This window comes from Musa acuminata, chromosome BXJ2-4 (genome assembly GCF_036884655.1).
Source record: "Musa acuminata AAA Group cultivar baxijiao chromosome BXJ2-4, Cavendish_Baxijiao_AAA, whole genome shotgun sequence".
Lineage (NCBI taxonomy): Eukaryota > Viridiplantae > Streptophyta > Magnoliopsida > Zingiberales > Musaceae > Musa > Musa acuminata.
Window position 1 is genome coordinate 7,147,072 of NC_088341.1, and position 14,048 is coordinate 7,161,119.

At 39.7% G+C, this 14,048-nt stretch overlaps 2 protein-coding genes across 2 annotated transcripts; both read left to right on the forward strand.

Annotated features, from left to right (window-relative positions):
- LOC135609777 (uncharacterized) lies at nt 1-9,310 on the forward strand. Its single transcript, XM_065103396.1, has 8 exons — nt 1-259; nt 1,292-3,939; nt 4,614-5,916; nt 7,552-7,889; nt 7,973-8,092; nt 8,606-8,775; nt 8,946-9,037; nt 9,142-9,310. The coding sequence occupies exons 1-8, from the start codon at nt 73-75 to the stop codon at nt 9,177-9,179; spliced, it is 4,896 nt and encodes a 1,631-aa protein (XP_064959468.1). The 5' UTR covers nt 1-72; the 3' UTR covers nt 9,180-9,310.
- A 485-nt stretch (nt 9,311-9,795) lies between these two features.
- On the forward strand, nt 9,796-12,477 carry LOC135609778 (probable L-type lectin-domain containing receptor kinase S.7). Its single transcript, XM_065103397.1, has one exon. It carries the CDS (start codon nt 9,968-9,970, stop codon nt 12,002-12,004), a length of 2,037 nt encoding a protein of 678 aa, XP_064959469.1. The 5' UTR covers nt 9,796-9,967; the 3' UTR covers nt 12,005-12,477.
- The last annotated feature ends 1,571 nt before the right edge of the window (nt 12,478-14,048 follow it).

Here is a 14,048-nt window from a genome sequence, read left to right on the forward strand (position 1 = left end):
TCGCCCACTCGGGAAAATTAGGGTTCCGAAGCCCGCCCTTTTCGACCCAGATCGGGCCGACCCAGGGCGGCGATGACGACGATGGAGCACCTTTTCATGCAGATCTTCGACCGGAAGGCCTGGATCGAGGGCCAAATGCGGCAGCAGGCCGGGTCGTACGGCCAATCCCTCGCTTACAACCTTCTCGCCGACGGCGGACGGCCTCCACCCTGGCTCTGGAACGCGGGGTTGGACGCGCCTGGCTGCGCTGCCCCGGGAGGTACCCTCTTTCCCTTCATCTCCGCACGGTTCTCCAATGTTTCGATTAGATTCAGTTTCTTTAATCTTTTGAGCTGTAGAATGCAACCAGGATTCTTATTTTTCGTATTGAATGCCGTCGAAGTGAGCAATTGGAGTTTCGGGTAGCGTTTTGAGGCCCTTACATTTTTTTTTCCTCGCATCATTGCTCTGCTGCTCTTCCTGTTTCCTTTTTCTTCTTGGCTTCGACGAAACGAAAGATTTTCTGTCAAAATCTTTGAATTATTTGGTTCTGTTTGTTGCTTGGAGTTTCCATGTTTTGTTATTAAGACGAACTGTCTGCCTCCTTTTTATTGGCTAAGTTGTCGATGCATTGCACTCAAGTCATCAAATCCTACAGTCACAAGTAACTTCCTGTATTCTGTTTTAATTGTCTTTTTAGATTGTTTTTGGCTTCGGTGGTTATCTGGATGCAATATATTCATTATTGTGGAGCTGCCGTGGTAAAATCTAAGACATTGCATGCAAGATGAAATTGCCACTTTTCTTTTTCTTCTGTATGTTTATGGATCTTAGATTGATATATGATGTTTAGTTTCCTGAAGAGACACTCGTGCAAGATATTCTCAGAAACACTTCACCAAGACTGAACCTGGAAAGTCTTCACATTGCTGCATGCTAAGTTAATGCTGTTATATCATGCATTTTAACTAAGTTGGAGAAAACAGTCATTTGGAAATCTCATGGTTACCTTCTGCTTAACAATATAATGGAGGCAGAAGCAAACTTTATGGATTTTACACGGGCAATTAAGAAGACATTATGATTTATTTTCCAAGAATCCTAAGAAAGTACGATTTTCTTAATTGTTGTGAATCTGCTGGTTGTGGAGATCGGTGTCTTTCAAAAGTTCACTTATAAATAAGAGCCACTCCAGATTTTATTTACCTCCATGGAAATTATGGAACTGCTTCATGTCTAACTGGCTATTGGTTTTGCAACATTTAGTTTGCTGCTTGCAGTTTTGTTTTTTAATTAGTATGTTTCTATGCAGAGTTGAGCAAGGAGCAGCTTATTGAAGAGATTTTATTCCCTGTTCCATGGGCTACAACTCCTTCGACAAATCACAACACTCTCTATACCCTTCCTGCTTTCAAGAGTACCAACATGTCCCAGTACAGTAGCTATATAAGTGACATTTGCATTCCTAGTGAACAAATTTATCCTGAGCACACTTGTGGAACAATAACTAATGGTCACCGCAAAGATGACAAAGGAGATTATGACATGATAAGCTCCAAAGTTGTCGAGGATTCAAGTGTTTTTGACCTGCTTGCAAATGCTCAATGCTACAGGTCAAGACAAAGGAACCTTGAGAATCATCCTAATGAAAAGTCAAATGCAGAAAACTTTAGGGATGGGAGTATTGCAGAACAATCATTGGCTTGTAATAAAGTTGGTGATGGAACTGTTCCATCTAGAATGACTACTAAAAGAGTTGATTGCCTTGGCAACATATCAGAACCATCAAGTCATTCAGAGTTGATAAATAATAAAGCAACTGCAAATCGAGCAATTCTAAGGCTAACCATGTCACAGAAAGCTTGCAATCTTGTTGTCAGCACTGCTCATGATGCTTCTGTCCTGGGATGTTATACTGGGGCTGTAGGAAAGGAGTGTGCTCCAGACGGTTCCAATTTCATTGATCCTGGATTAAGGACAACACCCTCTGCATCATCAAGGCTTTCTCACGACCAGTCTTTGGTTGTTATGAAGAAAATTAGTTTTGATGGTATTGAAGTTTGCAGTCCGGATGGAAATCCTTATGATTCATTTTCTCAAATAGAAAATCTTTGTTGTTCTTCAGAGGATGCCTTTAAGAAGTTTCAGTCAGTAAGATTGTCAATAGAGGATTCTCTTTGCAAAGATCCTGTGCCTAGCTCTGGCACAGTTCAACCCGAGGAAGACGCCTTGCATGCTAAAGTTATAAAAAGTGCAGAGGTAGGTGTTAGTGATTCAACTGCAAAGGAAAGAATAGAATTTGAATGTTATCTGCCCTCTGCTTCATACAATATGCTTCATAAAAAACTTCGGAATGGGGAAACTAATAGTTCGAGCTTGAGCAGTGCACCAAGTCATACATCTTGTACCTCAATGTTAAGATCTTGTTTGTACACTTCAGGTATTCAAGGAAGTCTATCAGGAAACCTGATAGAACAGTCAGAGAAGCAGCAAAGTGGTGAAACTAAGACAAGCAGACAGGCAAGCATTGCATCCACCAAGCGACCTCGGACAATTTCTTATGTCAAACCCATGCCTGATTTATCTGAGAACATTAAGCCTTGTGATATTACTAAGGATAGTATCACTTCAGAAAGAGAGACTACGGGCCATCATGCTGAGGTTTCTTTTTCAGAATCTCTTCAGTATACTAAAGATGAAGAATCACACAGAAATTCTAAAAGCATGCTTATTTCATCAGGGAAAAAGCAGCTTCAACTGGACAACATCGTGCCTGCTGCGGAAGTTATGAGAGAGGAATATACAAAGGATAGTGGTAAAAGTCATGTGGAGGGAAGATATGAGTTACTTAACATGGTGGAAACAGTGAAGTCTAAACTATGTGGAGAGATATCTTCACATGTTTCTGCCATGGAACCATTGGAGATGGAATTCACAACTGATTCTTGTAAGGAACAGCCATATGGAAGCTTAGCGGTGCACAAAATGAAAGGGATTTTTAAGGGGAAACTCATAGAAAGATCAGTTTGCAACCTAGATCAACTGACACATGATGTTCAAATTGGTAGTTCTGTGTCACGGACAGGTAATATTTGCCTAGAAACTGAAGAAGCTGAATTTGTTACGGTTTCTGGGTCCACATTGAATGTAGACACTACTGAAAGTGATTCTGCAGGATTAGGGAGTCAACTTTTAAGAAGTTCAGCTGGAATTTTTGATGATTCTGGATCTGATGGTATGGAACCACTTTGTTCAGAAGATCATCACATGGCTTTGTCGGCTAAAGAAAGTGTTTTCTATACCACAAATAGAGATGTCTCTGAGGAGATCCTCATTGAGAAATCACCAGATGTTGCTGAAATGGAGAATAAGCTAACAAAGTCTATAAGGAGCTCTATTAGGACTATACAGGATGTCAATCTTTATGAGGAGAATGCTTATATTTCACCTTCTCTAGGGAAAACTCTGGTATCAGAAACCAAGAAGGATGAGAACTGTGAAAGTGTAATGGACACTAAAGAAAAAACCATCAATCAGCTACCATACATTGACAGTAATCAGAATCATTCATCGGGACCTCAATACCTAACAAGAAGCTTGAAGAGGCATGGAAAGACTTTTTGTTATTCAGAACTAAATAGGACAAGTAATGAAACTAGTTCAAAACAATTAAGAAGATTAATGACTAATGCATGTGAAATATCATGGCCTAAAAGAAGAAAGTTGAATTGCTTCTCGGATAGAATCCTTACTACTCCAAGAATAAGGTTTCATCAGCTTCAATATACTCAGGAAGACACTTGCTGTAGTAGCAAGCGAAGTTCACAAATTACTCCATTCGAGGAAATGCAGATCTCACCATCTCCCTCTGGAACCTTGTTGAACAGTGATACAGCAGATGCTGACCGGAGGAGCCATTCAGAAGTTTATCATCAAAGCAAAAAACAATGTGTGAGAGAGGTACTAAAAGGGGTCCTTTTATCATGCATATACTGCAGGAATTCACTTAGGACTAATATTCTGATAGTCTAGGTTGCTATCTGCAAATGTGCATGCGTGGACAGATACAGCTTGCTATTCTGATAGTCTAATGAATAAAGATATAGATACAGCTCCATGATTATGAGTTGATTCAGCATGCAATTCTATACCTCAAATCAAATCAGAGATATTGATAGTCACTTGGATAAGTGTGATCTTCTATGATTCAATTCCAACGGAATTGCTTTTTTAACTTATAAAATAATTGCATGCTTGAAACTCGCTCTCTCTCTCTCTCTCTCTCTCTCTCTCTCTCTCTCTCTCCACTTCCTCACTTCATTCCCCCATAATGAATTTCCTGAATCTTATGTGGGTGGATTGTGTCTAGTAGTCTGTAGAAGCATCATATGAGCATATAAGATCAATTTATCATGACTTTATTTCCATAATCTATAAGCCTATGCAATAGTTTTCTGTTTGCTCTTTTGGGTTCTATATATCTTGTTCTCGTGATGGTCCTTCAGAAGCAATTGAATTGAAGCAATTAATTATGACTGTCTTTCTGTGGTGTACAAGCCTATCTGAAGGTTTTCTGTTTCACTTTTGCTTTTCATTTATCTTATTCTTTGACATAATTTGTAATTACTTGGCAGGATATCTTATGCTTGAAAAATAAAGACCAAATCATGGATGTTTCCTTGCCAATTCAACACACAAAAGGTGTGCATTCTTCCAATTTGGCAGATAGGAACTCTACGACCTGTGTACTGAATGAAATTGGTGACTTTGAATTTACTCTTTCTCAATTAAAAGAACCTGGCACTTTTGGAGATGATTCTGATAAGAGATTGAATCATGTGGTATCTAAAGGTTATTGTTATGATATACAGTCTGTAGAGGAGAAGGAAGTTTTTGATGCAGAGAAAAGTTTGAGCACATATGGTGCATCTTTATTGCCAAATTATCAGGATGATGTTGTGGATTGTGATGACTCCATGCCGGAGTTTGAGGGTTTTAGCGTTGGCGTATCTCCTATTAAGAGAAATGATATCTGCTATGATTCTAATTACCTATATTTTAGGGAGGAACATGTTTCTTTGGATTCAAAGCAAGGCTGTTCCACAGACTTGGTTACGCCCAAGACTCGTCCTTTCGAAAACTATAAAATCAACAAAATTGCTGATGTTTTTCAGTCATTACCTAATGGCCTCTTGGAGCAGATGAACTTAAATTATTCCCTCTCTGGTGATTATTCAGGACAATATAGGACAAGTGAACATGATAAAATGTCTGGTCTTTGCTGTAGCTTGGGATCTGTTTTTGACTGTTCGTTTGATGAAAGGTCTTATTCTCATAGCACACCTTCTGGTGCTAGATTTGGGTGGGCAGCTCATAAAGCTCCTTTGACTCCTCCAATAGAAAAGTCCAGCTTGAGAAAGATTTCAGGAAAAAGTGGTGCCAGTTCACAGACAGTGGGAACTAACCCTGAACTTGTGTGCTTCCGAATTGATGAAAATTCTAGCACCATGGAAGACATTCTTGATAAATCAGGCACCTCCAAAGAGGGTACTCGCTCAAGAGGTTTTAAAGTTCTGGATAATAGGGAACCACTTAAAGATGTCACTTCAAAATATGAAAATGCACCAACTTTGGTCCCTCCTACCAAGATGCTTCTTGATAGACGTGATCTAGAATTGGGATGTGCTTATACTGTCGATACAGATCAGATAGGAGATAAGGAGAACCAATGTCTTTCAATAAATGGAAACAAAGAAGGGAAAGCGGTTAAATTTTTATGTAGCAGATCTAGTAAGCCAGAAATAAATGTGAAAACAGTTGATGGAAATAGAAGCCAAGCAAGCACCCGAAAAGGATGTAAGCCTAACAATATCATCTCCAACATATCTTCTTTCATCCCAATGGTCCGGAAAAAGCAGCAAGCAACAGCCACTAAAGGTGATCTTTTTCTTCTCCTTTCTTTATTTTGCTTTCTCTAGAATTTTGGGTTTTTCTAACCCTTTTATATTTTGCTTGCTATAGAATTTTTGCATTATTAACAGTAGGATGAACTTTACTTGTGTGCATGGTTAATAGTAGGTTGTGATTTGTTGAGTGCCTATTTAAATGTCTTCTATACTATATTTTGATGGGAGAAAATATGTGACACCCATCCAGAAGTCTCTTTAAACATCCTTTCTGGCCAAAATTTTCTTTTAACTATGAATTAACAAAACCAAATAGTTTAACAAAAATAATAAGAGAACATCCTCAAAATGTTGAGCTCCTCTCAAACTCTTGATTGTTTTCTTCATTTGCCCATGCCTCAATTGTGCAAATCTGAATTCTGTCCCTTATGAAATAGTTTTAAATGTGGTTTATGTAGGTCCGTATTTAAAGGTGCATCTACTTCATTTAAATTAGGCAACTAAAACAGGATCGGCCTGTTACAAATTTCGCTTAAAAAAGGAGCAACACAAGTTAATATGTAAACCAATGAATTAGTGTAATTACACCATAGATTCAAACGGATAAAACCATTAGTAGAGTAACTAGAGTTATACTAGATATTGGTGGATGCTGATGAACATGTACTTTACTACCATGCTGCACTAGCCAGTGTGCTGGTATAATATCAGGAAACCAATGATGCCCGGTGCCTGCCATGACCTACTTGGCAAAGAGTCCATTCTGGTTGGTGTGGAAACTAATGCTGATTGGCATTTATTCTGCTGGAATTATATATGTTCATCCCTGTGCAGTTAATAGCTTCTGCCCCGTACATACTAGAAGTGTGCCATAGTTAGATGTTATTATCTGATTTTTGTATAATCAGTCTTGAACTTTTATCCCATGGAGCAATCCAGATAGTCTCAAATGATTTGGATGATGTAGGAGTTAAAACTAATCTTATTAAATTTACCCATTAACTATATTCTTTAAATGTATAAGTGTGAGTTGTGATTGTGGAAGCTTATGATAGCCAATTTATTGATTATTCTCTTATACTTTTCTAAAGTTAATGAAACTGAACCTCAGAGAGATTTTACAATTTACACTATGCATATGGAGATCTCATCCTGCTAATAACACTTTTATACTACTTAACCATGTTTCATTGATCTAGTACTTGCTTTCTTGGTGCATATAAATCATGATTGCATTTGTATACTCTTTAGTCACTGCTTTTGGGGTTCTGGGCCATGCAGACAATCTTACAAAGTTAGCTAAGTATTATGTCTTATGTTTCGATTTTACCTCAAAATTTCTATGTAGCTTCCTAATAACTATTATATTAATTTGAAAAATTGCTTTTGGTTTTTGGAGTATATGAAAGTAGCAATAGGTGAGCGCCCGAGCGCCTAGGCGAGTGCCCAAGCGCCTATTGTAATCACTGACTTGTATCTATGGTGGATTATGCAATATCATTCTGCAAAGCAAACATATTTGCACAGTATGTTCCATGTTTATTTAGATGTGCAGATATTAGTGGTCTTGTCCAGTTGTAGCTGTTATCTCACAAATTGTTGGTGACAATGGCTCACTGCTTGTTATAGCTTCAGTCCTTTACCACGATGATGCTGTTACCTGTAGGTAAGAAAGACATCAAAGTAAAAGCACTAGAGGCAGCTGAGGCTGCAAAACGTCTTGAAGAAAAGAAACAAAATGCACGTGAGATGCGGAAAGCAGCATCAAAGCTTGAGCGTGAAAGATTAGAGCAGGAGAAACAACTCAAGCAAAAACAGTTGGAGGAGGAAAAAAGAAGGAAGGCAGCAGATATTGCTGCTAGGAAGAGACAGAGAGAAGAAGAAGAAAGGAAAGAGAAAGAAAGAAAACGAAGATGCATTGAAGAAGCTCGGAAATTGCACAGAGAACAAGAGGAAAGGTTGCAAGCAAAAAAAGAGGATAAAGGGCTTCTATCCAAAGATGTTGTAAGTTCCTATTTGCAATATACATCAGTTATCCAGGTCTCTGGACATGTTCTTTTGTTGACATAAAATGATAATGGACATAGGATGATGATGGAAGGAAAAAAGGTCTTGTGCAAGAGGCAAAGCAGCAACTGAAACTAGAAAAAGGAGGGGTAGTTGCTGGGTCTAGAAAAGCAGAGGAAGTGGAACCAGGTGCCACCAAGGTAATGATGGGTGGAGACTTGCTGCCATTATCATGATTTATTAAATGACTTGTATGCCAAGATTAACGTGTTTGCTAACCATTAATTCTTTTGAAGCTTTGCTAGCTATTACACTGTCTAGATAATGTTTACCTATTCTAGTGATTTTTGTGTAGTTTGCAACACTTTTGGATTACTTGCTTCTTCTTTTGAGAGGTCAAAGGTTTTTTAACATGATGGATATGTTCTCAAGGTTTTATCAAAGTAAATGAGTACTAGTTGTTAGAACTATTTGCATATGATTTGGGTCAATAAGGCTGTGAAAATTGCTGTTTCACATCAACAATCACAGTGTTTCAGTGTTTTTTAATATTTTGTGGCTTAGAAAAATTTGGCTACTTCGGCTACTTTGATTCATGGAAGTTTCTAGCACCTGATTGTATAATCTCTGGTTTCTTGAATTCTGGCATTAGACTTTGTACCATTAACGTTTCTAATATTTCTATTTCTTTTATTTAAATGGTGTTACTCTAGGTGGTAATCAGCTCAGATGGTATGAAAGGAATAGTTCAAGATAGGATGCCTACCACTAAAGACAATCAAGATTTTCAATCATATGAGATATCTCCATACAAAGACTCTGATGATGAGGATGGGGAGGAGGAAAACATGCGCAGAAGAAAGTACATTCCTTTGTGGACTAGGTGAGTACCTTTTTTATTGATATTCCTAGCAGAAGATAACTAAGTGTTTGGAAAATGGTCCACGCAGGCTGCTCCAAATCGCATTATCAATTTTCAGAAATTTCATGTATAATATATACATATATTTTTGTTTGATTGGCTTGCTGATGTTATGACAAACTGAGTCACAGGAGAGAGTGCTTGGACCAACTTCTGCTATCACAGCAACATCAAGATCCATCAGATATTTTTTGCCGTAAGAGTTCATTCAACCTAAGTGACGGTAATGATACAGACCTTGTGCAACAAGAGCATTCTTTCTGAACCAATGCTTGGTGTACGTCAACCGTATCTAACTGGTGCCATCTTATTCTTTTCTTTTTGCAGTTCTATACCTTTCTGTTGTACGGCGGCAGCCATTGTGACATTGTATGATCTCGCTTGATTCAGACAGTGTTGGATATGAAGCAGTTCCTCGATGGTTTGCTTGTTCTACCATTATGTACTCATTCATGTAAGCTTCACAAAGAAGTATTGGATTCTTTCCCCCTCCACATTGTAGTTGGATGTTGTTCCTAAATTTCAAGTATAAGAAGGGAACATTATACAAAATCAAAGAACATGTTTTTTTGTGGTATATAATCCAAATTGGAGTTGCACTGTTGTTTCATGATCTGGGAATTTAAAGTAGAGAAGGCAAAAGACTATATGGAGTTGCCCAATTTATCATGTCAATCTAATTTTTTGGATCATGGCTAAGCATAGAGATCTTGTCATGCAACAAACTAATCTAATTTTTAGATCATGATTTCGACACCAGCAAAAGAAGAGAGGAAATAGAAGGGAGTCGGCCAACGGTGTTTTCTGAACAACTTGTAGATTCGTGCATGACTTGATCTGAAAGGATTCTTCCACGTGTTATAGCAGCCTCCATCTTTGACTGTTATCTTAAATGCCCTTCCCGACCGTTGGAAACCCTACCGGCTTTCTATTATTATTACTTAAACTGTCCCCCGCGCCCATTCCCAATCTCCATAACGTTACATCTCCATCTCTATCTCTCTGTGTACTTTGTACTATTCATGTCGGCTTCTTTGTCTCGAACACTTCATCTGCAATATCTCTCCGCTCCTCCCTTTCTTCCATTCGTTGGTACATCTCTCTCTTCTTGAGATCGTTGGCAGTCTTCGACACCATTCCTCGCTCGGTTTCGATGGCCATTGCGTTTGTTGTCCTCCTCGCGCCTCTGCTGTTGCTGCTACCACCATCAGCCTCTTGCGTGGATGTGAGATTCGACTTCGCCTCCTTCTCCTTCCTCAATCTCACCCTCCTCGGCGACTCCTACCTCAGGAACGGTACCATTGGCCTCACCAGGGAGACCGATGTGCCCTCCTCTAGCGCCGGGTCCGCTATCTGCACTCTCCCCATCCGGTTCCTCGACCCGGAGACCGACGCCGGCGCCGCCTCCTTCGCCACCAAGTTCTCCTTCTCCGTCACGAATCCTAATCCCGACTCCTACGGGGATGGGCTCACGTTCTTCGTCTCCCCCGGCAACGCCACCATCGGGAGCACCGGAGGCTACTTGGGCTTGTTCAACCCGTCCGGGAACGGCAGCGGCGGCGGCAACGGGTCGATCATCGCGATCGAATTCGATGCTCGATTGGATGTGGGGTTGGGTGATCCAAGCGGCAATCATGTTGGTCTTGATGTCGACAGCCCCATTTCCAAGGCCTCGGTCGATCTGACTCCGTACGGCATCGATCTCAAGAGTGGGAAGCTAATCACCGCTTGGGTCGACTACCACCAAAACGTGACTATGCTCAAGGTTTGGCTGGGATACACCGACGTGAAGCCCAAAGATCCAGTTTTGATCACCACAATCGATCTCTCCAAGCATTTCGCGGAGTACATGTACGTTGGTTTCTCGGCGTCCACCGAGGGCAGCACGGAGGTGCACACAATCGAGGGTTGGATCTTCCAGGCCTTCAGTTCCCCCGCCGTCGCAAACACCACCCCCAGTGTTCCTCGCAATGCTTCTGGTGGTTCGTGGAGCGCGATTCCGGCGATACCCATCGCCGATGCTCGCGACAGTCCTCACAGGATGCTCGGCCTAGGACTAGCAATCATTGGCCCCGCGACATTTGCTGTGGCCTTTGCTGTGCTTGTTTGGGTCTCAGCCAAGAAGTGGCTGGAGAAGAAGGCAAGCAAGGAGGTATTCAAGTCCGAGTTCTTGAAAGGCCCAAGGAAGTTCTCTTACAAGGAGCTGAGCTCAGCTACCCGAGGATTCCACAGCAGCAGAATCGTCGGGAACGGAGCCTTCGGGACAGTCTACAAAGCAACCCTTCCTGGATCAGGTTTAACGTATGCGGTGAAGCGGTCCAAGCAAGCCCACCAGAGCAAGAAGGAATTCATGGGCGAGCTATCGATCATAGCTCGCCTGAGACACAAGAATCTAGTTCAGCTTGAAGGTTGGTGTACAGAGAAGAATGAGTTGCTGCTGGTATACGAGTTCATGACCAACGGCAGCCTCGACAAGATCCTTTACCGAGGACAAGAATCAGGGACCAGCTCGATGTTCAAATGGTCCCAGAGGTACAATGCGGCGATCGGGATTGCCTCGGTTCTGACATACTTGCATCAAGAATGTGAACAGCAAGTGATTCATAGAGACATAAAGACCAGCAACATAATGCTGGATGCCAACTTCAATCCGAGACTGGGAGATTTTGGCCTGGCAAGGTTGATGGATCACAATGAGAGCCCTGTGTCGACTCTAACCGCTGGAACGATGGGCTACCTTGCACCTGAATACCTCCAGTATGGAAAAGCTACTGAGAAGACTGATGTGTTTAGTTATGGAGTTGTGATACTAGAGATCTGTTGTGGCAGGAGGCCAATTGATTCTAAAGACAACAAAGAACACAAGTTGGTCAATTTGGTGGATTGGGTTTGGAGATTGTACTCTGAGGATAGGCTTATTGAAGCTGCAGACAGTAAATTGAATGGGGAGTTCGACGAGGGAGAAATGCTGGGACTTCTGCTCGTGGGTTTGAGCTGTGCAAACCCAAACTGTGCCGAAAGGCCTACCATGAGGAGGGTACTTCAGATTCTCAACCGTGAGGCAGAGCCCATGGCTGTGCCTAAGAAGAAACCACTCCTCATGTTTACTTCAGCTGCCTCTTTCAGCATGAAAGAGATTGTCTCTGACATTGAAGGAAGCACAGTGATCACAATCTCGACCCAAATTTAGTTGAGGTTATTCGTTTATTCTTATTGAGTCGGTTGTTTTTGTCATGCCTATATGTTGTATAATCATTCTATTTCCATTGTTTAGATAAGAGTTCTCCATTCTGTATTTGGTGAATCATGGTCAACTTTCAGAATTGGTAGGAACACTTTGATAATAAACATAGCAGCGGTATAGGTACTAAGCCTTTTAATCAAACTAGATCATCAGATGTAAACATAGGATTTGTGTTTACTCTAGCAATCTATTTTCGAGTTGTAAATTATGGCCTAGAAGACCATTATTTTTGTCCTTCAGTGATATTGCATTCTGCTTTACTTTGTTGTGAAGATGAGATATGTAGACTTAATCATCAGTAATTGCACTAGCTTCTAGTCTTACAAGATGATCTGATTCACACATATACATGTTCTGCTTGTTAAAAGAACGTAAAACTCATCCACTTGAAGGGCCGTTATTGGATGTGACATGAGGCATAATTCAACAATGTCATCTTTCATTTTACTGTCAAAGTTGATATTGACTTGATTAATTGTCTCTCCCATTCCTGTTATTTGTCTAGCTATGTTTGTTCAACTCATTGCTTGCTTGTTTCATCAGTTCATTAACCTGCAAAAAAATTGCAGAGCCTGCTTGCCTATGCGCAGGAACTAATCTTTTTTCATCTTGTGAAAAATGTTATTATGTTACTATTATGGAAATGAATAATTCTTCTAACATGTGCCGTGATGTAGTTTATGAATAATATATGTACCACTAATGTCTTCTAGTTATGTTTTTTTTTACTTCTGACACTCTCATTTGAGAATCACTTGCTGTCACTTTAGGGCAGTTACTATTTCATTAGAATTATCAACTATCATTTCTTCCTGCCTAATGCTTTTTTGCTATATTCCATGGATCTTAATAGTTTATATCACTGTTAAAGGTGCCGAAATAGTTTTTATCTGCCTGTCCTTTATATTTCTATACATGCAAAGTTTTCTCTAAGTTTCAATTGAACAAGTCTAAAGATATTGAGCTTATCATTTGCACAAAATTTGGTTACATGATGGTGTTAACTTGCCTGGCTAGACAGTATCACACTGTTACACTGTCTACTTGTAAGAGTGAGTCCCTGCACTTCATCTACTCTGCCAAACTGCTATTGTCAAAGAGGAAGCACAATATTCAGCAATTAGTAGGATATATATGCATGTATGTATATGTATATACCTCAGAGGTTCCAGATGTAACCACAAAACTGAAAGTGACAATTGCAATTATATTTTTATGAGGTTGCTTAGTTGCAATGACAGATTAAGTCTTGTTTTTCATGCAGGATTGACAAAATGCTTCATTTATGACATGCATGTTGTATCTGACAATGGAGATCATTCTCTCTTGTTTGACAAGTGAACTTGCTATTATGTATGAATCACAATTGACAAAAGTGTTTGTTTTAGATCTTTTTTCAGAATTGAGTGATTGGTTGTAGCCAAAGGTTTGCCATACAATTATGAAGCACAATTGTTCTAAATATACATTCTGCTAAGGTTGCAGAATTACAGTAATTGGTCTAAATCTTATTTTTCAGTCAGGAATGTCCAAATCCTTAATCATGCCATCTGCTAGCTATATATTGGAGAATTAATATGCCAAAATTTTGTGTTGCAGTGTGTCATATTTTGTTAAAGAGCCTGTTGGTGATGAAGTTTCATTCCATAAGCAATGAGCAATGATGTAGAGGTAATTATAGAGGTACAAAAAGATGAGGTAATTATGGTGAGAAATGAGATAAGCAAATCTTTTTGTAAAGAAATTGAAGTATTGAAACATGAAAATAACTTTGAAGCATTTATATTGACCAACAAAATATTCTATATCTGTTTTAGAATTTATGAACTCTGAAAGGAATAATAATAATAATAATATTTTCTAATTCTCTTCCACTTAAATTAGATCTTTCCGTGCTACTAAAGTATAAAAGGTCTCAAGCTTTACCACACTAATCTATCTCACACAAACACAAATTGCACTCTATATAGATCGATCATGCCGACTTAAG